At 43.9% G+C, this 23,263-nt stretch overlaps 1 protein-coding gene across 1 annotated transcript; it reads left to right on the top strand.

Moving 5' to 3' along the window:
- Positions 1–15,862: 15,862 nt before the first annotated feature.
- Positions 15,863–21,457, top strand: AMER2 (APC membrane recruitment protein 2). The gene is made up of 2 exons (XM_071736069.1): positions 15,863–16,715; positions 16,890–21,457. Exons 1-2 carry the CDS (start codon positions 15,899–15,901, stop codon positions 17,756–17,758), a joined length of 1,686 nt encoding a protein of 561 aa, XP_071592170.1. The 5' UTR covers positions 15,863–15,898; the 3' UTR covers positions 17,759–21,457.
- The last annotated feature ends 1,806 nt before the right edge of the window (positions 21,458–23,263 follow it).

Raw genomic sequence — 23,263 nt, 5'->3', positions numbered from 1 at the left:
TGGTTTTGGTTTTTTTTTTCAACAGCAAAGCTTGCAGAATCAAGCACATACCTTCCTTTGCAGTGATTCCAGTAAGACTGGCATCAACCAGTGCCCTTCATGTATGTATAGCCACACCAAGGTGACTGGTTCTACTCCTGGAACAGGGAAGACAGCTACTGTGGTTATCTTTCCTGCTAAAGTCTACAGCTTAGTTCAGGTTTCAAGAAGAATGGGGAGAACATTGAAGAAGTATCATGCTAAATATGAGAGATGTCTCTGAGAGCTGTTTTTCCCCAAAGCAGAACTGACCAACTCTTGTATCATTTTCTGCAAATAACATTTGCTAAGATTTGTAAAAGTGAACATGTTGATGCCAAGGTGAGGTCTGCAGAGCCCCTGGGAGCAGTGAGCTTGATCCAGTCACACAGCCCAACCCCAGCATACACCAGCTCCTTGGGCTTTGCAAGAAGTCAGGAGAGACTACAGTTTGTATTCTGTTTCTGGTGTTTTAATGACAGCAATTCACAAGTTTCTGTTCTAGAGGAACAACAGAAAGATTTGCAAATGTCAGCACTTCCCTAGTGGAAAAACTCAATAAATGTGCTCAGAAATAAGACTCTCACAAACACATGAGCCCCAGTTTGTTCAGCCGAATGTCTGGGGACTGAGTCAGGGCAAAGGAGTTTTGCAAATTTTTTTTAAATCCTACTGAAAAAAAAAAAAGAAAGTTGTCTTTATAGGACAGTAATCCACATGTTCTGTAACACTGGTTACTAATTAAATAATTTTGAGACTTAGAAATGCAGATAAAGCAAGCAGGGATTAAACCAGACTGGCAGTATTAGTCTCTTTAGGAAATTCCCAGTTGAGTTTTTACAGAAAACTGCTTAAGTGAGCACAGAGCCAAGAAAAATACCTTTCCATCAACTGCTGTTTACTACATGTAGCCTGTACATCTCTAAGTGATCTCATCACACACATTAAGGGAGAAAATTACGTGGTACATACGAGGTCAGTACTTGCTGAAATTCAGTAATATACAGAATATACAGACTTTTTTTACATGAGACAAACCCATTCTTCCTTGTTGTTAGTGACAGAAAGTACCAGCCTGCAGTGAAGACCCAAAACTGATATGTTTGATATGTATCCAGCACAGCCTGGGAGGCTCCTAGAGGCCTTGTGTGTAACTTGGGTACAATGTACCTTCCTGGCAGGGATGCATTTGGCATCTCCCTCCATGCTATCCATGGCTCTCCTTTTCCCGTGCCTGTGTCCCCTGGAAGTTCCCATTTCCCCTTGGAGAGGGCTGAGGGGCTGGGACTAGAGGCCTTTGCTTCTCCTGCAGTCCTCATGAGACCTACAGGGAAGCAAAATCCTCTCCTGGCTCCATGTGTCACCTCCAGTCCTGTATTTCCCAAACTCTTTGAAAGTGCAGTCTCCTTGGTGTTCCTCAGGGGTCTCCAGCCACGGGGAATAGGAGCAGTGGGAAAGCAGGATTTTGGGAACCATTTCCTGAGGCTGGGGTTGGCCACTGCACCCAGCTGCCCTCTCCAGCATCCCACACCAAAACGTGTATCCTTGCTGCTCTGCCTGGTAATTGGAGGTCCTGGCTGAAGTCTGAGTTAAGACAATTGGTATATTTTATTGCAACTTTGATTTTTGGTGCTGAAGTGTGGAAACAAACTTTACAACCCACAAGAGGTTATAAAGCAGTTAGGTTTATTGCAGCTCTGGGGACACAGGGGATCCTTCCACCATGTGTGCCCACCGAAGCTCTGAGACATCACAGTTTTATTACAGTTAATTATACAACTTCATCAACCACACTCACATATTCATTACATTTTTATGAAATGGGAGGAGATATTACAATAGTTCCAAGAATTTATTATCATGGGTCACCTCCCTCTTGAGCATGATCTCTGCCATCTGGTGGTCGAGGGCAGGGGTCTTCTGGATGAAGGCTCCAAGTCTTCCTCACAGTGAACTTTTTGACCTTTGGTTCAAAATGCTGAGTTGTCATGAACCATTATTCACAGCACTAGTTCAGACCAGCACTTATCTTGACTGCCTGCCCTTGCATACCACAAAGTTTCTTTTCAAGGTCCTACTAGTTTCTACTTTATTATCTTACAGTGTTCTGCAAATGCAGCTGCAAACTAAGCTATCTCTTGTAAAAAAATTGTTAACCCTATGCTGCTCCTATGCTTTCTTCTACTTTATTAGTTTAGACCACAATCTTTATTAATTGGTCTGAAGCTGCCTTATGAATGCTTTCATTTAACTGTTTATTGAGGTGCTTAAATACAAATGTAGGCACTCACCTTATGGTTTATACTTGGTCTAGATCTGTACTTCTCACTTGAAAATGTGTTGATGTAAACTACTGGCAAGTGCAGCTTTCTAAATCTTTTATATCACTGTCTTACACAACCAGGTCCCTGAGGTTCTGCTTGAGCCTGGTTTTACAGATGTGGTATAAAAATAACTACATTTGAAAGACCTGTCTTTGTAATTCAGCCCACTAGTGTGGTTTTCCAGCTATGGCTTGTAGAAGAAAATCTTCAGAAAAGAGGAACACACAAAACAGAGATTCAGTGGCATGCTCTAGGCTTCTCTCTTTTAAAAAAGGAGAGTGAAAAACATGCTACCAGGGTGAAGTGAAGGCAGATGTTTTGGTTCTGCTTCCTGCCACTTTAAGAGTATCCTGTGCCAGTCTTGTTCTCGTTAATTCTTATTATGTATGAAAGAAAAAAAGACAAACTATGGACAAACACCTTACTACAAGATAATCATTTACCATCTGATGCTAAGAATCTTAAAATTTTCAGAAATTTCTTGAGAATATTGTACTCTCTGAACTCATAGCAGGTTAATGTCTTTTCTTAGGGTGAAAGACTTTTCACTTTTGATATTACGAGAAACTTCTCTGGAAATCTTTCTCCCTAGCTAGAAACAAATAATTTGCAATGCTTTATGAAAATTGAACATACATAATGTTCAGTGTACAAAAGAGAAAAAAAAAAAAAAGACTATTACAAGACATACCCTATCAATACTATAAATGATTCATAGGAAAGCATCTTTCCCTTAAAATGCTTCATCATATTTGCAGTGCAAGAGGCAAGTCAGATGCTGGAGTCTCACCAAAGTTACATTAGTGCTCTGTGCTACTGTGTTTTGCTCTATCTTATTTTATACACATTCCTAACACTCTCTAAGTGCTTTCCAGTTGCTCAGTAAGGAAGCTAATTGATGTGATTTTTCTTACCCTTTCCCTTCTGTTTATGCAATGGAGTATTCTGGTAGGGTTGATTTTCTTCAGGATACACAGAATGATTTCTTTAGATTGGAGACAACAGGGAGAGACAGTGTACCTCTTGCGGGGATAGAGGGTTGTCCAGCTGAATGTCTCCAGCCCCTGTGGGACTCCATTCCCAGAGCAATTGAGCGCTCTGATTTCCAAGGAAACGGAGAGGAGCCCTTTCCAAGAGCTGCATTTAGGTCAGCATATTTAGGTTTTCACATGCCTCTAACAATTAACCAGCTCAGCCCCTCCTGCCTCCATGAGATAGCACCCTACCTCTGCTGTTAAAATCTTCCTAGAGAACTGCAAGAGTACAGATTTAAGCTGATTCACAACAGCTTTAATTAAAACTCAGTTAAACTGGCTCACATTTACACATCCCAGAGTCACATGCATGATCCACAGTTAATTACTGTAGTGCAGCCTAATGCCCTCCTTTGCTCCCATGCGTGGTGGGCTCGTGCTCAGGGACCATGGGCTGCAGAACTCCACCAGGCTGCTCAAGCCCTCTGCTCCCTTCTTGCCTCCTCTGCTGCTCCCAAGCCCTCCTTCCCCTCTCCCCACACCCCGCTGAGCCTCAGCAGCCCCAGCTGAGCAGCTGCAGAGCGTAGGGAAGTCAGGCAGAGAGCCCAGAGCCACCACAGCAGGGACACTGCCTTGATGCTGAGAAGAAGCTGCTTGTACAGTCAGAGGGGCAGTGGAGGCTGGTGGTGCCCGGCACTGCCTGCAGCCATATGGCTGCTCCAGGGGCTCCCTGGCACAGCTCCCAGCAAATCCTCTTAGTTCAGCTTCACCCTCTTTCTTGTCTCTTTGATGTCAGCCTTGCCTTGGTGCCTGCTCCAGTCTCAATCCCCAACTCAAGCTCTTGCAGTCACGGGGTGGTTGGGGCCCAACTGCAGATCAAGAACGGTTATGGGAGAACAGGCACAATTTGTGCCATTAAATCCTCTCACCCCTCAAACCAAGTGGCTGCATCCCCACTCCCTTGCCCCCTGCTCTAACATCCACCAGAGGCACCTATCAAGATGAACCAGTCTAAGAAGAGCAGAGAAGGTGTTCAGTAGTGAGGGGCACTGCTCACTAACTAAGACCAGGACTGAAGAACTTAAATCTGCTGCTAGCACTGATTCTCTTTGATACCTCAAGAAGGTACCTGTTTGTATCCATGCATTGCAGGCTGTGTAAATACAAACCTAATTTCCTAATGCTGTTTTGAGGATTATTTAAAATTTAGATTGATAAGATGAAAAGCAGTAAATAAAATGTTCAGGTCAAGAGTGGACGAAGGTGCACAGCCTTACGTACCAGGAAGGGTGAGTTCTCACTAACCATTGCTTGTTGCCATTTATTCCTTTCCTCAAAATTGAAGTAAGAAAATAAAAATCCCTGCTGATCCCTTTTCAGTTTTGAAGCAGCATGATAAAAAAACATCTGCTAAAGCTAATGGCTGCATTTGCATAGATTACATGTGACAATCCAGCACACAACAGGGTGTCCTGCCATGAAGACAGGCCACAAGGGTGATGCACTTCTTTGGTATTTATTACCAGAAGCCAGCTACACTTTTACAACAACAGTGTCAGCTCAATTCCAGAAGGGCTTTGGCTACTACTGCCAGAGAAAGTTACTTTTCCCATCTTGTTTTCCAAGCCAAAAGGCATAGGGCTTTCTCCTGCCAAGTGGGGAGGAGAGATGGAGGAGGGAAAGCAGTTTCATGACGGCACCCAGCAAAACCCTTGTCCTCAGGGTGGCAGGGGGAAGGAGTGTGACCGTGCTGGGCTCAGGCTGAGCCCTGTCCCCTGGATCTGCAGGCACAGGGTTGGCTGCAGGTGGCACAGGGTGGCTGTGCTCTGCCCTGCTACCCACCGGGGTGAGGGAGGGCTGGCGCCTGTCATGGGGCATCATGGCTGGATGCCATGGCAAGCTGGAGGGGAAAAAATGGTTCCTTTGTGTTTTCAGCACAGTGGTTGAGTTTTATGGCACCACTTTGTTATTCTTGCAGTGTTGGCTATGGACAAACACAGGACGACAATTTATATCCTAAGGCAAACTGGCTCTGATATGGTGCTACTCCTTTTTGCTTTGCTTAATTGGGATAACAGAAAAAGACAACAGCTGCAATGGTGGGAATGAAAAATGCCTTTGCTTGTCCTGGTTTTGACAGCAATCAGGCTGACAAGGGATTATCAATTGATCTGAGACAAGTGTTTGTGAGGGGGGCTGTTTGTTGTCTGTTTATCCCCTTTACCGTTTCATAGATGCAATTGCATTTTAAAAAACTAATACAGGCAATTATTTTGAGAGTGAATTCTCAGACATGTGTAAGTAATACCAGAGTGTGAAAAGGAGAGGATTCTCTTTGAAAAAAAAAGGCTTTGAGACTTGTAAGTGTTTAGATATCTATGTATATGTTCACATGTGTGTTAAAAAGTGAGCAAGAGAAGAAGTGAGACTGGTCATAGGCACATGCCTCTAAAAATAATAATTTTTAAAAAGCAGGTCATTTTCTCCAGCTTTTGTCTTCCAAGACTGCAGATCTGACAGTCACAGGATGCTTCCTTCTGTCCTGGTAATCCACAATTTCAGGCAAAGCTCTGTGACCACCTGTCAGCCTATTTTTGTGAAGCTGCGTGGAGAAACTCCACGAAAAGAACTGGATGATCTTAACTCCCTCATTTGATATATGTGGCATCTTTGAAACTAGCACATGGTTTTCCCATTGGCTTTTGCTGGAAGCAGGGGATGATACACCTTGGCCAGGAGTCAAGTGAAATGGGCTTTCCCCAGCCAGCCTTGACAACAGGCAAACCTGTGCTGCTGGTTTCCAGTTTGCTCGCCCTGGCCTTGATCCAAAACTCCTGGCAGGATTTTTGCAGTTGTCCTTGGCGGATGCCAAATCCAACTATTATGTGTGGAAACACCACTGAGGAGAGCCCTCCAGGTCCCAAGGGGCTGGGGAATGCTTGCTCTGCATCCCAGTTACCCTATCAACCAACTCAAAGGGCCTAATACTACATTTTTTACATGTTTCTTGTGCAAGTGGTGCTTCTCCAGAAACCTGCTCTGCCCAAGCAAGAAGAGCATGAGTGGAAACCCCAGTGATTATTCCTCATGACACTAATCTATTCTTACACTGAACTGTACTCTTTAGATATTTTAGTAAAACTATCATTAATCAACACCCACTGCTTTGTTTTTCTTAGTGATGAAAAAAAAGGAAAAAGAGAAATTGAAAAGCTGTCCTTTATCTGACATTCAGTTGCAATTGATCGAGCAATCTGCTGTCAGAGCAACAGCTCTTGTCAAAAATAGCCCTTTGGAAAAAACTTCTGGTGTTTCTGTTGCGTGTCCCACACAATGGTCTTCAGTGAGAACAGTGTCAGAGACCAATATTAAAAAGAGATCAGTGAAAGTGCCAGGTGGGAAATTAATCATGCACTTCTCTACAAGCTACCACCATCCCTATGACTGTCTCCAACTAAGGAGTTCACTGATGTGTATCAAGACATCATTTTTAGAAAGAACAAGTGGGGTCAGATTCTTTGGAAACTCTCACAGCTCGCAGGGACTGATATAACAAAAATCCAGGATCCACCAAGTCTTTCCTATGGTGCAACTTTGACCAGAGTCCCCGTCCTGTGAACTCCTGACCATTTTAGTAACTCCCTGTTGAAAGAAATATGCATCACTCCATGCACATATGTGGAGCAATGCACATGCTTGCATTAGAGATGATGGAAAATATTTCACTTCTGTGTAACAACGTTTTTCCCAAATGGAAAAACTGAAAGTTAAAAAATATTTGCTGATATTTTTGGGAAAGGGAGGAAATAACTTAAAACCCATGAATGCTGAAACTTTTGGAGTGGGGCTGACCTGAGCAAACATAGGTGTTCTCTGAATGTTTAACTTAGGTTCCCTTTCTAGTCAGAAGAAAGTGTTTAGAATGAGATTTACCTCACCCACCCTTAAGCTTACACTTAAAACTGGCCAAATGAACTGCACCCAAACAATACCTGTCTTTTGCCACATTAAAGAAAAGTGATTTAAGCTACCTAGTTGAGATTTTGCTGCTTACCCTTGCAGCTGCTTATAGCATGATGAGATGAAACCTACCCTCTAGGTCTGAAATGGATGGAAATCAGTCATTCCTACAGGTTTGCAAGGCATAGCCTAGTTTTGTATAGAATCTTATATTCAACCTTTTGGAAGCTACTTAGAGATATCCTATTTCAAATACAAAATATGTAGTGTCTGTTGGGTGAAGAGCAGCTCATTTAAAAGTAGTTGCAGTTTTGGAGCGCCTGAAAAAAAAAAAATCCCTATGTTGTCATTAGTTTTGGAAACTTGTCACAATAAAAAGCATAATTATTTCTCTTATCTCCCACCATATTCCATGGCCCTGACTTCCAAAGATTTTCAGCCCTTCCCTCACAGTCTGTGTGTTTCACACCTGCTCAGGTTTTTTTTTTTCCATTTTTCATTTGGCTTCTGAGCCCTTTCACCTGAGCCCAAAAACTTCCAATGCCACCCAACAGCTACAAATGATGCTCTGCCCAGGGGCTGTTTGCTTTATACATGGTGCAATTAGGGGAAAGAAAGAAAATGAGACAAAGTGCTCCTGAAATCAACTAATAAAGTATCTACCAGTAACTAGAATAAAAGGTTTTGGGGGTTCGTTTATGTCTTTTTTTGTTTGTTTTTTTGTTATTATTTTTGTTTGTTTTGTTTTATCTGCAGCAGCTGAATCTAGCAACAGTTTTAATGTTAAATTTGAGAATTGTTTCTTATTATAAAAAAATACAACTAATATGATTATATGTATCTTGGTATTCTTTAGAGAGGCTGCATCTTTAATGAAGGGCTTGATTCTGACTGTTGCATCCACTAACACTAATCAGAAGTATTTCTAATGAAGTCATTAGTAAAAAGGTGATAGACAGTACAAGGCTGATGAAAAAACTCAGGTATCCCCAATGAGATGAAGAAATTTTTTGGTTACTTCTCCCTAAAAATATCCTCATCCTCCAAAAATCATTCTCATCTGTTTGAGACACATGTTCTGACCCAGTATTCTCTATTGTCCTCCAAATCTGCTTACAGTCTAGTTTGGGCTTTTAATTATAGGTAGTGGGCAAGACCAGTCCCTCCCGTGGCACTATTGTCTGTCAGACCTTCTGGGTCTGTGAAGCCAGCATCTTATTTTCATTTATTTTTGAAGCAGAAAACTTAACTAGGACAACTACAAATAATTTTTTAAAAGATTTTATTATGCCTTGGATATCGCAAAGAAGCAAAGAAGATGATGAATGGCTGTATATCCATGTAAAAAGCATATTTACAGAATTATTTTTAACATCTCTTTCATCAGTTCAGTAGATGGAAGAAAATAAACTCCCTTCATTTCCAGTAATTACACTGCAAGTAAATCTGGGATTGGCCTGGGTTAATTCTTAGAGGTTCTAGCTATGTTACATCAGGATTAATCTAGAGTTTTGTTTGCTGGGTTTTTTTAATGCAAAGGGCTAGGATAGTAACATTATTAATTAGGAGTAAATCTGTCATTTGGGGGACTGCATGCACTGCCTCTATTTTTAATTAATATTTAGCTTTAAGACAAACAATGGATATTTCATCCTTTCAGTTTCTCAGTTGCATCCTTATTTCTCTGTAAACTTTTTGTTTTGCACTGGGAAAAACAGTTGTATAAACAGAGATTGTATGCAGACTATTGATTTTTTGTCTGTTGGCTGAACTGGAAAATGTTCAATAATTTTCTTTTAGGCTGAACTCATATTTTGCTTCATTTGGGGAAGGTTACTTTTATTTTTCTAGTTTGCTCTTTAAAACAGCAAGTCATTTATACAGAAAAGGTATTTCAACTGCAACAAAATCCTACAAAAACCACTAACAAAATATTGTAAAAATTCTTTCTCAGCTCAGATTCTTTACTTGATTTCAGAAACCCCATGATTGGTTTGCTTAACTTGAAAATCCATTTTTTGCTAAACTTTTTTTTTGTTGTTTTGGTAACATTGCACCTGGAAGGGATGCTGGGGCTTAGTGGTATTAATAACAGAAAACTTCACTGTGGCCACATGATGCTTGCAAAGCACCAGTGAGAATAAGAAATATTTTTCCTCATGAAGTCCTCACTAGCAGGTCTCTGGTCCAATACACAGTCTTCCAGGCTCATGAAATGTGTCTTTTCCCTATTTTGGCTAGGCTGGGCCAGTGTTTAAATACGTGAAATGTCTATATTTATGCTGCAAAAGGACATGACCATTTACCTGTACAAGAATCTCAGCTCTTGCTTGGTGTGATTTCTCGGAGACTTAGAGGATAGTTTGGCTACTTAAATTGTACAGTACTGTAGCACTTCCAAATTCTATTAGTTTGTGGAGTTTAGACATAATTTTCTGAAAATAGAGTCTAGGTCTCTATTTTGAGGAACAGGCCTTATTCTGCTCAGCATACACTTGCCTGTAAAGCAGCTCTTCAGCCAATAAGACAAAGTAATGCCAGTTATCATTTCCCAGGAGACTGGAGATTGCCATAAAGGGATATGAGCATCTCCCAGTTACAATGATTTTTGCTATCTATACATTGCACTAATACCAGATTTTCCCTGAGACAGTTTTTCATGTGTAACCAGGCAGTTTCTGGTGGAGGTGAGCATGAAGCCCATGCAGAGATGCCACTTTGATGGAGTGTAGAAAATTCACTTGATCTTTCGTCTTTTGCTTGCCACTCTTTATTCTTCCTTGCAAATACGACATTTTTTTAGAAACCTTTAAGAACCTTTTCCCTGAGACATCCCCAAGTTTGAGCTGCCCTGCTCAAAGCCAGGCTCTGGAAAACACATTTTTGTTCTCTATGCCTCTGCAGATAGGGAGAGTTTGGTTTGCGGAAGGGGATCTCTGATCAGGAAAATGGAACATGGTGTAACCATGCAGATGGCCCCATGGATGTCCTTGCTGCTGCCATATGGGCTGGAGAGGGAAGAAGGAAATAGGCAGTATTAGAGGACATGGATCTGTTGGGAGGAAGATGCAAACGAGTGGCAAATGTTGCAAATCCAGGTACTTTCCCCCTGTGCATGTAGGACCATGCACTTCCCACTAATACATGTTACAGCAAGAAGGTTCCTGAGGAAAATAAGAGGGATTCTTAAAACCCTCATTTCTTTTTCTGATTTATTTTTTTCTGTTTATAGTTTTTTCCCTTTTTTCAGTTCCAGTGGTTCCTTAAGCAGATCTTAAGGTATTGGCAGAGATCTGACATTACTTCTGTCTTCCTTAATGAGCCCACTGACTTTGTAATCCAGCAAACAGGATAATCTCTTCCATGTCCTGACACTGTAACGTGTTGAAGAGTTCATCTGTGCAGTAGCACACCCAAACAGGTAAGAAGAAACTGCTGTGTTTAAAGTAATTTTCCAAGTAGTGGGCCCATTTTCCCTATTCACCTGTTATTTCTCTGGGTCTTCCTGTACTCGTGCTTAAACTCCAGACCTGAGGCATGATAATTATCTAAGGGTCTTAAAAGCTTGCTGACTTTCTCCCATCACCAGCCTGGGTATGGATGCAGGCACTGTGCCAGCCAAAGTCTTGCAATCACTTCCTGCAATTTAGATTCACTTTTCATCATTAGGAAGACCGACCAGTTTTAAATTGATGTATTGTCTTCAGGGCCTGTGAATTATACATACACTGTAATATATGTAATGGTAGAAACACATATGCAGGCAAAGGAAGTAACATTAGCAGAAAATGGTTAAACACTTGCTTAAAACTGAGCTCATCCTGGGTACTATGTTGAGAGACCTGTCTCTGACTCTCTGGAGTCACTGAGGCTACTTAGAAATGAATTATGATGTGAAAAATTACTACAGAGATTTTCAGACACCTCTCACCCATCTCCCTATGTTAGGTGCTCTCATTCAAAGCCTTAAAATACCAGAAAACTCGGGGGCTTCCATCCAAATGAGGGGCATGATGGAAACTGTCACATAGATCACTCTTTCATACTTGGTGAATCCTAGGATTTTCATTCAGTGTTCATTCTGTGCTGTATTCTGCAGCCTGGGGGGGGAAATGAGAGGTTCTGCCTGGTGCAATCACTGGGGAAGAGCAGGGGGAGGCTCTGCCTGCTGCTTTGTCATTATTGTTGCTGTTTCACTTGATGGCTCCAGCACTCTGTAGGGACAGGACTGTGGTGCCTGGGGGTCACTGGAGAAGGCACCCTTGGCTGAAATGAAGCAAAGCAGTGGCTTCCTGAGGATCACAGCACCAATCAGTGGTGGAGCCACTGGACCAGCATTCAGTGACAGGAATCCTCAGCAAGCCACCCAAAAAGATGTAGGGTATGTCCAGTGAAGAAGCAGAGGATAGCCCTCATCTCAAAGTTCTTGATTTCTGTAAAAGAATGTGTACCTATAAATGCCACATGCTTTTTAAAAGACCTTTTCTGAACAGTTTTGCTATATAGTGCTTCTTGTTTGGTTTTTTTCATTCGTATTCATTTTAAGGTGAAAAAATCTGCCTTAAAAAAACATTTCTTCCACAGACCCTTTTCAATATGCCCGTCAGCTGGAATAAACTTGCTGATGTGTCTGTGCTGTGCAGCCTGAGATGGGATATCTTTCTCTGTGTCAGATGTCCCACAGGCTCAGCCAGGTTGGGGTGATGCAGTAGAAAGAGCTCTCCCACCATGGTTGCTCTGGGGTCCATTGTCTGCAGGTCATCCAGAGCTCCAAGCTGACTATGGAGTTTTGTTGTGCTTTTAGAGCTCCTCATTCATTTTCACTTTGCAAGGTGTCTGTCAGTCTTTCTTCCCCCTTGCCAGGAAGAAAGGGTTATGACATTTTTCACTCTCAGACGCCAACTTCCATTTCAGTGATGAAGGAAAAGCATAAAGAAATCCCTAAATCCCTACCACTCCTCAGGACACAGTTTCAAACCTCTGAGAAAAGCAGTAACAGGTTCTGCTTACACAGGCTTCACACAAGCTTTCTGGAATGAAAAATCAGGAAGAATGAAAGAGAACCATGTGGATGAAAGTGTGTCTGGCTCCATTTCATCTAGCTTCTCAACATCCTTTTCTGAAAACCACCCCTGCTCAACTTGGAAGGCTGTTCACACATCTGATCCCCTATCCCTTTACAGTTTTGCAAAAACTGACACCATATCTTTTTTTTTTTTTTTTTTTTTTCCCAGGGAAATCCCAGCTGAAATCAGGGGGAACCAAAAGGGCAAGGGAATACCACTCAGTTCTCTGTGTAAAGTTCCCACTGCATGTGAGGACATAGGCACCACAGACGTGGCAGAGAACATTTTCTCCCACTTGATCATACAGCACGCAAGTGGCCACACATCCCCAGCTATTTTACATTAGTATAACTACCTTTCAGCTTACTCTTCTTCAGTTAGATGTTGGTGAGTATTTTGTCTCAAGTTTTTCCTGTTGAGCCCTTTAAGGGCAAGTTGACCAAAGCATGTAATGAGTTTGTGATGAATCCACAAATGTCTTAAGGTTAGAACGAAATAATAAAATAAAAAAGAAAATAAAAATTGTGAATGTTTCATTTGTCATTTTCAAAACTGAGCAATTCAGTATTTCATTTTAGGATGACTATCCATTTCCAGAGGTAGTTCCAAGGTAATTTAAATCGCATCTTAAAATGTGCAAAAAGGATTGAAACCCAATGTGCAGGAAAAAACCTCAACTGTCAAAACATTTCTAAAGTGGTGTTTTCATGTTAGCCTCAAGTCACTTTCCTCCATTAACAAAACAAACTGAATTTCCACCCTTTCCATCAGGGCTGCAAATATTCACACAAAAAGAAAAAGTATACAATAACTGGTCTGTTCCATACAGCTGTGAAGCATGAAGTCATCTGTCCTCTGCCTTTTGTATCTCTGTATCTCCTTTTGGACTCAGTACTTGTAAGAAGAATTGGTGAAATAGAAGTAATTGGTGAAATACAGCAAAGTACTAGTATGAAAGTACAAAAACCGGTAAGTTGAGCCATGTGGCCAACTCTTACTAACATTTTTATCAACTTTTTCTCAAAGTACATGACCAGGTTGTGCTCTTTTGAATTTCCAAAAGATGTCTGCTCCAAGTTTCATTCATCTGTCTAAAGAGCAGAATTATCATCAGATGATAGAGAACTCATGATGTGCACAGCTGAGGGAGGCACAGTCAGGGCAAGTAACTTAGGCTCTGCTCTGGCTTCCTATCTGCATGTCTGCTGGGTGCTGGGCATGTTCAAGGGCACTGTCTAAAATGTAACCTGCATCTCCTCCTCCAGCTTAAATTTTGGTTTCTTTCTCATCTGTCTTTGCCTCTGTCTTTTGCAGCAGGAAGGAGAGACCTGCAAGTTGAATGATGTGCTCATATTGCTCTTATTGAATGCTTGTAATTGTGAGTGCAAATGGCACTTTTTATACATGAACAGAAAAAGGACTAAATTCACTGGATAAATTATTCACAACAGATAATTCAACCTGCTCTCATGGGAGAGCGCAATGAATGTCTGATGATGTTAAAAAAAACCCTACAAGTGATTCTTCCTACCAATGAAGTCAATGGCAAAACCTTTTAACTGACTTCAAAGGGAGCAGATCCTAGCCCCAAGCCAGAGGGCCCACATATGACTTCTCTTTAGTGGTTCTCACTTGCATGTAGAGCTAAAACCCAGACAAGTATTTATGTTTTGAGGAGCCCAGACTAACACTGTATATAGCAGACTAGTGCAGCCAGGGCACACGCATTATTACAGCTTCAGCTGAAAGCATCTCAGCTGTGCAGCCATGGTGCAGAGCACTGCCTTGAGCTGAAATAACCTGACCTCAAGAGAGAGACAAGGCAGAGGTGTTGTCTAGTGAGACTGGAGCTCAGGTCAGGTTAATTTGGCCAGGTTTGTCTAGTTTGGAGGAAAGGAGACTGAGGAGTGACCTCATCACTCTCCACAGCTTCTTCCTGAGGAGGGGAAGCAAAGAGGAAGGTGCTGATTTCTTTTCCCTGGGTTCCAGTGACGGGACACGTGGGAATGACTCAAAGATGCATCAGGGGAGGTTTAGGCTGGATGTTAGGAAGTAATTCTTTACCAAGAACTATTTACCAAGAGGATCAAACATTGGAACAGGAATCCTAGAGAGGTGGTCAATGCCCCAGTCTTGCCAGTGTGTAAGAGGCAGTTGGATCTTAATAACACGCTGTAACTTTGCCCACTGTAACATGGTGTAACTTTAGGTAAACCCTGAAGAGGGTTGAACTAGATGACTGTTGCAGGTCTCTCTCAACTGCTCTGCTTCGCTCTATTCTACTCAAATTCTAATTTACTTTGCATCTGAGGTGCATTTGCAGCCAGTGAGGGGGTTTGTGAACAGGGTGTCACCAGCTCCCCTCAGTGTGTTGCTGGTCATCCTTGTGCTGCTGGTCATCATCCCTGGTGGCAGCTCATCATGGGCATGATTTTGGAGACCGTGAGTGTGCACAGTGGATGCGGGGTCTCGGAGAACTGGATGCGTGGGGGCTGCCGCCGCGCTCCCCCTCCCTGGCAGGGGTGGCGAGAGGAGTGCGGGCTGGGCTGTGCCCCGGCTCCTGCTGCTGAACTTCTCCGGTCGCCAGCAGTGGGGGACACGTGGCCTCGGGCACTGGGGAGAAACAGGGACACGGGGACTGTGCGAGCCGTCCTGGTGAGGTGGGAGAGGGGCAAGCAAGGGAGGGGGAGCGATGTCGGCATCTTTCGCCTCTGTCTCCGGGGATTTACAACTCCCGGGTTCGGGCTGGGTGTCCCATGTTTCCATCCGTCCCCACCCGTCCATCCTTGCCGTGTGGTGCATTGTCACCCGCAGACTGTTCCCCCCACCGTCCCCCGTTTTCCCTCGGCGCTGCTGGTGCTTTGCTGCGCTCCACATCCTACAGTTTTAGTCACGCTATGTCCGTGTCTAAAGCGCTGTGTGACCGCGCCGGGAGGACACAGAAGCGATGCAAAACGCTCCTGTAAATAAAAGATGAGCTCTGCCTGCCAGGGTGCGGGGCCGCGGCACCCTCCTAGGGCATCTGTGGGCCCGGTTTGGGTTGGGAGAGGGGAAGGAGAGGCGGCGGGAGGCAGCCAGTGGGCTCGGGGCTGGGCTGCAGCCTCAAGAGGACCGGGGGCTCGCCCAACGCCGCCAAGGCCGTCCCCCCGAAGGTGGGGGGGAGGAGGAGGCTGGGCAGCTGTGGGGACGTCGCGGACCTCGCCCCCCGGGGTAACCTCCCCGCCGGCGCCATGCGGCAGGCAGCGCGGGGAGCGGAGGCAGCAGGAAAGGGGTTAAGTTATGTAAGGCCTTTTGGGGAGGGGTGGAGGCAGGGGCGCTGATCGGCCAGCTGCGGCGGCTCCTCGGGTCGGTTCCGAGTGGGCGACGGCGGCCTGGCGCAGGCCCGCGGCGGAGGAAAAGCGGCTTATCCCCCTCCGCGTTGCCATGGAGACGGGCGGGCGGCGGCGGCGGCGGGGCTGTCAGTGAGGGATCGCACCGGGCACCGGGGCGGCGGCGGGCGGAGGGGAGGGAGGGAGGGAGGGAGGCCGCGGCAGCGGCGGCAGCGGCGGCGGCAGACATGGACTCGCACTGCGACTGTGCCGAGCCTCCGGCCGCCGAGCAGCCGTCGGGGAAGATTAACAAAACCGCCTTCAAACTGTTCAAGAGGAGGAAATCCGGGGGCACCATGCCGAGCATCTTCGGGGTGAGGAGCAAAGGCGGGGAGGGGAAAGGAGCCAGCAAAGCGGGGATGGTGCGGAGCCGGACGCACGACGGCTTGGCCGACGCCGTGCTGGAGAGCAGCAAGAAGGAGGAACCGGTCGGCGGCGACCCGCAGAGCAGGGAGGCGGGGGGCCGGCCGGGCGGTAGCCTCGGCGTCTCCCCCGGCAGCTCGGTGGCCAAGTCGCACAGCTTCTTCTCCTTGCTGAGGAAGAACGGCAGGCCCGAGAACGGCAAGGCGGAGAGCGCGGATCAGCGGGCTGGCGGCAGACAAAAGAAGGGGCTGAAAGGCATCTTCAGCAGCATGCGATGGCATAGAAAAGACAAAAATGGCAAGGAGGAGAGGGGGGAAAACTCGGACATCCCGTCCGGTCTTATTATGCCCGGGTCTTTGACTGCCAGCCTGGAGTGCATCAAAGAGGAGACGCCAAAACCTTTGTCTGAAACTCCGAACAGCGCGGGAGAGAAGGGGCTGGAACCGCCGGCAGAGCAGCGCAGCGGCGGGGCGCAGGCCACCGCTGAGGAACCCGAAGCGGGAGGTGGGAAGTCGCGGGAGAGCAGCCCCCCGCCCGGGGAGGACCCTGCCACCGCTGCAGGGCCACCCGAGGAGCTCAGCCACGAGCGACTGGAGCCGGGTGCCGGAGAGGTTGGGACTGCGAAGGATGCGGCCATAACAGGTGACATTCCAATAACGACTATCCCCCCTGTTGAACCTCACTGTGATAGTGGTCAAGAGACGGCAGCCGCCCCTGACCCTTCCTCTGTTGATCCACCCTCAGAGCAATCGATTGATCGTATTTGTTTGATGTTTGCTGACGTGACTTCACTGAAAAGCTTTGACTCTCTTACAGGCTGTGGAGATATTATTGCGGACCATGAGGAGGATGTGGGCGGCGGGAGTGGCGGCTGCGAGAAGAGCACCCCCGGGGCCAGCAAGCTGGGTGCCTCCAAAAAGCACCCCACCATGGTGGCCTACCAGGGAGGAGGGGAGGAGATGGCCAGCCCCGACCAGGTGGACGACACCTGCCTGCAGGAGTTCTGGGATATGCTGTCACAGACAGAGGAGACCCAGACGGAAGGACGAGGAGGGACAAAGAAGCTGGAGGGGCTAAAGGAGAACTTAGGTACCGAGGGGACCCAGAACAGGGTGTCAGTGAAACGTGGTGGCCTCCACCAGATCCCCGTTCACCTCAGCCACAAAGAGGAGCAGAAGGGCAGGGAGAAGGAGCAGCACGAAGGAGTCCCAAACAGTGATGAGGGCTACTGGGATTCCACCACCCCCGGTCCTGAGGAAGATGGATCCACGAGCATCCAGAAGGAGACCCTTCCCAGGGACAGCTATAGTGGGGATGCTCTCTATGACCTCTATGCTGAGCCAGATGAGAACCCACCAGCAGGGCCTATGGATGAAGAGGTCACCTGCGTGCCACGCTCCAAACCTGTGTCTCCAGTGACAACCACGTGCTCACTGAAAACACCCTCAAGCACAATGAAGGACTCCAAGATACCTATCAGCATTAAACACCTTTCGTCACATCCTTCCAGCCATGGAGCAGACACCAGTAGCACCCATCACGTCGCACACCATCACCTGGCCAAAAGTGAGATGCACAGAACAAAAATCCCTGTCTCTAAAGTTCTGGTACGCCGGGTCAGTAACAGGGGCTTAGCAGGGACAACAGTGAAAACTGCTGCATACCAGGACAGTGCCAAAAAGTAGAGTAAGAGGTGGAGGCAAAGACAGACAGCAAGGTTGGTGTCTGAAATTCTGTGTAGGAGCCCACAGATAATGAATTAGTTTTTCATCACCTGAAGAAAGGCACCTAAACAGCTTACTTCACTGTACTCCATGGGTCTGCACTTCTTAATCCCCTCTTTACTAAACTGTATGGCTGAATATAAAAAGTCAACTTCTTTTCAAGCACTTTTTTTTACATTTGTACCTTTTTTCTGCAGCACTAAACAGTGGGGAGGTTCATTTTTACTTGCCTTCATGGAAGCAGAGCCTGGATTATGAGCCTAAACGAGCATCCTTCCTCATGCAAAGTAGTGCCATGCATTCTTCAATGGAACAGAGTTACAAAAGAAGTGACACTAAAGGTTCTCCAATACACTTATCTTTTTATCGTTTCTGGGCAAGGAGTGGAGGGTGGGTCCTTGGCTCCAAAAATGGTGTTTGCTCTGCAAGATGTTGGAAAAAATGCCAACTGAAAACCAACCAACCTAACAGGTATTTTACCAGCTGTAGGAAAGAGAGCACTGCTCAGCAGCAGACTTGATTGACTTGTGTGCAGTAGCTAACTAAGGAGTTAGGTCGACTTGTCTAACTGGAAAACATATTTTTGTTTGTCTGTCTGGTTGATTTTGGTCTGGTCTAACTGTAAATGGGTTACAGAGGCACCTGACATAGGTTCAGTTGTTTACATCAATACTTGTCCAATAACGCATATGATCAGGTTCAGGGAAACATTTTACTAAATGCCAATATATACACACTGTTCAAATTTATACAATAACTTGCTCGCCATGTGTAAATATATATGTATTTTAGCAGATTTACTCAATGTTTTTATATAAAAATCCCACTCGTCTGTATTATCTAGAGTTTAAGCAAGAGTTAGTTTTTATAGGTAGATAATTTTACAGTTCTAAAATGATAGAACTTTGTGTAAGTACCTTAAATTAGAGCAAAACTCTGTTTTGTATGGGCTCATGCATCCCCAGATAAGTAAGTCTGAAGTGCTGATTTTACTCCAGTGGCACATTCCATTTGTCAGAGCTGAGATTCTGACAGCACTGCCACTGCAAGCCTCTATTTTCAGGGGTTTAGACAGAGGTGCTCTGGGCTTAAACCTTACAGAGAAGGAACCCAGGAAAGAAACATGTTTTTTAATTATTATTTTTTAAAATATATAAAATTAGTTTTTGACTATTTAAAGATAAAGCTTGGGTTCTCATTGCTTTTTATTTTCATTCCTAATAATGTCAGAATAATTTTACTTTAACAGAGAAAAGAAATATGGTAAGCTAGTGGTACATTAAATGGTCTGATGAGCTTGGATCTTATGAGAAATGTATAAATGGCCAGGACATTTTTTAATAGTGGCTAGTGTAGATGGGCATTGACAGGATTTCAAATAAATTAATAGGGTTTTGATGTGCCTGAGGACATATTTTTATGATACATTGATAAAGCTCAAAAAAAAATCAATGAAGTCTAATGGTAAACGTTATGTATTTACAAAATATTTTGATATAAGTATTTAATCAGACCACAGTTAATATAAAATAGATGCTCCAATGTATCTGAAAAATAATATACATTTTAAAAATATACATGTCTATATTATGCAGAGAATCCTAAACTCACATCGCTGAAGCTAATGGGTCTGATCTTACGTAGCAGTTGGTTTTATTGTCTCTGAAACTGAAAGAAAAAAAAAGGAAAATAAATATACAGAATATGCGTTTGAAGGATATTAAGGTTATCGATAAACCATAAAAAAGCCAGGAAATACAACAGTAAGAACTGCATATATGTAGATGTGTGGTTCACTGGGAAGATGACTTTACAGTCACAAGGGGAAAATTGGCATTCTGCAGGATTTAATACTGAACTGCAACACCTCAGTGAATGGGGAGAAAGTGTTCGTTTTCCTGATGAGTCTCTGTTTTTATGGTTTGAGTAAGAACCTTAATACACTTCGAAGAAGATAATTTTATATGTTTTCTTTCCGGTGTATATGTGTGTGGTTTCCTACATGCCTTCTCACACAGACCTGTTGTACATATGCATGTGTAGTCAGAACACATCTCCTCGGAGGGTGCACACACCTGGGGGAAGGTGTACCCCTGCACACCCACACCAACACAGCCACACGTGCACCCTGCCACACAGAGGCTGAGGGGATATGCTGTAGGGCTGGCTCCAGACACAGTGGTGATGATGCCCTTTGCCTGAGGAAGGGATTTGCAATTGGCCTGACTCTGTGCATTTTAGAAAGTTCAAGCTGAAATACCCTCAAAAGGATGTACAATGTACAGAACATAGAATATTATCCTGGTCCTCAGCCCTAAACTTAACGTGTTTTTTTTTTCTTTTCTTTTTGTCTGACTGTAAGGGACCCATCTTTCCTTGCATGACAAGCCTGCAGAAAAATCATAATTCCCCATTTTGTTGTGAGGACAAATTGTGCAGAGAGATTCTATAGGGTACTGGAAGTTGAGAGGGAGGGAGGATGTGATGAGCTTGGCATAGCGCCATAAAACCTGGAAGCATCTAGTGCAGGTCATAGTAGTGGTGGATCTTTAAAACCACGGGAAGATAGAAGCTCTATCATCTCTATAGGACTCGTGTGTTATTCATTGTATGCATTTTGTTTGCATTGTGGCATGTCTGTATCGAGAAACCAGTAGAACAACACCAGTCCAGCTTCCTCTCACATAATGACTAACACGAATCATCATTAAAATGCTTTGGTTTCCCATCTTTTTTCTCTCTCTCCTTTGTTTTCTGCCCCATTTTTCTTTCATCTTCTGCATGCTTGTGGGCAGCATCTTTGGTGCTCGCTCCTGGCTCAGAGCTGGGAGCCTGGGACTGGCAGCAGGGGGTGGGAGGGCTGCCCTGCTGCCTGCTGAGGCCAGGTGCTCCCCAGTTGCTCTCTTAAGCTTTCTGTCTCATCCCAATGTACAAAGGTACATTTTGCAAATCTCTGGTGGTTCGTTTGGCTGCTTGCTGTGTACATATTTTAAGGACAATCATATCCTTAAAAGGAAAACATGAAAGTAGCTGGTAGTAGGGTGTCAGTATTTTGAATCATTGTGACACACTGACGTTGATTCAGGGTGAAGGTTGTGTGAGACAAAAAACACAATTTAATGCTCAATTTGACTTTGTATTTATAAATCTTGCTTTTGTTTTTAAGCCATCTATGCTTTTTATTTCGAAAGATAATAGGAAATTTAATGTTTATTAGGGCTTTCAATTTTCATAGAAATATATTTGTGTAACTCCACACAATGCCTAAAACAATCATTGGAAGGAGGTTAAAAGGCTTTCTTTAGACCTGTATTTAATTCCTGAAAGATCCCTGTAAAATACTGTGAGAAGCCTAGAAACAAAACAATTTAATGGCTTGCTGGATTTAAAGACTGAGACATACAGAGGTAATAATCCTGAGGCATTGTGTGGTGGTTTGCATTGTTATTTATATTACCCTGTTCAAGCATATATTTTCCTTGGCTTTGATAGGTATCGAGGTAGAAATGGTGTCCTGGGTCCCAAAGATAACATTCCCAATGCTGTTGTAGTTTTGCTTTTCTTAAAGAATGCTTTTCTTTATTTGTTATTTTGTGGTCTGAGTGATGCATTGTAATTATCAGCTTGTATGTCATTCATAAAGGATTTTATAGATCAGGACTTGGCATTTAGTTCTGTGTACTCTTTGCACTTTCAGGTCACTACTGGTAAACTTTGTATGTTCTTAGGCTATTTCTGTGTATTGCGTAGCATTTTAGAGCTATCTGCAGTGATTACAGTGGTATACATTACTGTCCTATTTATCAGCACAAAATACTTCCTTTTGGTAGCATGAAATGATGTTTTTGTGGACTTCTTTTGTCATGATAGGAGTTAAGTTTTATGTACTATATGTGTGGCCTGATAGACATAAAGGGTCTTATTTTCCCTGTAGTGCATATGCATTTTGCTTTTGCCAGTAACAGGACTCAAACACACGTAATAGATTCTGGAAGAAATTCCATTACTAGAATAAGAAAAATCTGTGTTCAGTCTTATTCCATCAATCACCAGCATTTTCTTCATCCACTGTGAATATCCTCACTGCCATGCAGGATAGTAGAAGACTGAATTTTAAAAATTACGTGCATAGACATTGCATAGACATTCATTATGAAAATTAATTCCCTGATTATTTTTTAATGAATCTTACTAAATTATTTATCTAAGCTAAGCGAATATTGCACCAAAGTCTTCAAAATGTCTGATACAGATAGCATTTTCAGGAAGATGCTGTAAGTGCAGATGAGCCAAATTAACAGCAAAGCAAAAACCTAGTTGTTTCTTAAATTTGTAGTACTGACTGAGCTTACAGATCAAAGGGAGCCATTGATTCTGCTACATGGTTTTTTTCTTCCCTTGCTCTAATGGACTACTTTCAAAAAAGGCTTCTCAGCAAGATAATGGTATGAAAGAGGCAGTTCACAGTGACAATAGCCACTTCCGAGGCAGATGGTTATCTAAGAGTCACCATGGGGGAGTCGAAGCAAGGTGGCCTGAAAATGTATTTTTGTAGTTATTGATATGAAAGGCTGAGGCTTCTGTCTTGGAAAAACAAATTGACCCTGACTTGAAAGACACGGCAGAAATGAGTCTTGGCAGAGTTTACATGTTACAGCTTCTGCAGGGGTCTATTTATTTATTTATTTAGGCTTTTCCTTTTTTTGTTGTTGGGGTTTTTTTTTGCTGTTTATTGTACTGTTTTCATTGTGATGACAGAACCCCCACGTGTCCAGGCAGAATTGCACAAGTGACTCCTGAGATTCAGCCCTGAGAACACACTACCAGTTGTCTTCAGTGGCCTGGGACTGCTCACCACTGAATTTCCTTCCCTTCATTGAGGAGTGGGATTCCCTTGTCACAAATCCATGTGCTGTTTACTGTGAGCAAGATGCATCTGAATCTGTTTGTTTTCAGGGGACAGTTGATTCTTAATCTGACTCATGGGAATTTCTCAGCTCATCCTTAGCTCGTATCTTGTCTTCCCTGTGAGCATCTCAGCTAGGAACAGTCAGCAAAGATGTCGTGTTTCCTACATCTATTTCTTGTAGACAGAAATGGAAGAATTTACCATATGCAAAGGAATCAGAGCTATAACCATTCAAGCAACATCCTGGTGGTCTTTATTCTTGCAAAAGCAGGTTGTTAAAGCTCTTCCTGCCTTAGAGGGCTTCTCCATCCAAAATAGTGACTTCTATTGTCTGGGACCACCTTTTTTTCCCCTCTATGTTTCATTCCCTCTCATCCATACTGCAAAAGCTTAGGAAACTGAGATACTTGACCTAACCTTCCAGCACTAGAAAAGAAGAGCTGCTGTTAGTGTGTCCTACTTCTTGATTTGAAAAAAATTAATTCACCTTCAGAACAAGCAGCCAATATATTTAAAACAGAGCTCTCTGCTGTGTGAGCTCATCCATGGGTAAGGAT

Source organism: Heliangelus exortis, chromosome 1 (assembly GCF_036169615.1).
Source record: "Heliangelus exortis chromosome 1, bHelExo1.hap1, whole genome shotgun sequence".
NCBI classification, from domain to species: domain Eukaryota; kingdom Metazoa; phylum Chordata; class Aves; order Apodiformes; family Trochilidae; genus Heliangelus; species Heliangelus exortis.
Note: the sequence above shows the minus strand (reverse complement) of the source record. Positions and strands in the feature narration are given on the sequence as shown.

Bases quoted from the DNA above. Each gene is read 5' to 3' on its own strand.
- AMER2 (XM_071736069.1), top strand. From the start codon at position 15,899: ATGGACTCGCACTGCGACTGTGCCGAGCCTCCGGCCGCCGAGCAGCCG. The intron at 16,716-16,889 runs GTGACATTCCAA...ACTCTCTTACAG, and splicing joins GAAGGATGCGGCCATAACAG to GCTGTGGAGATATTATTGCG.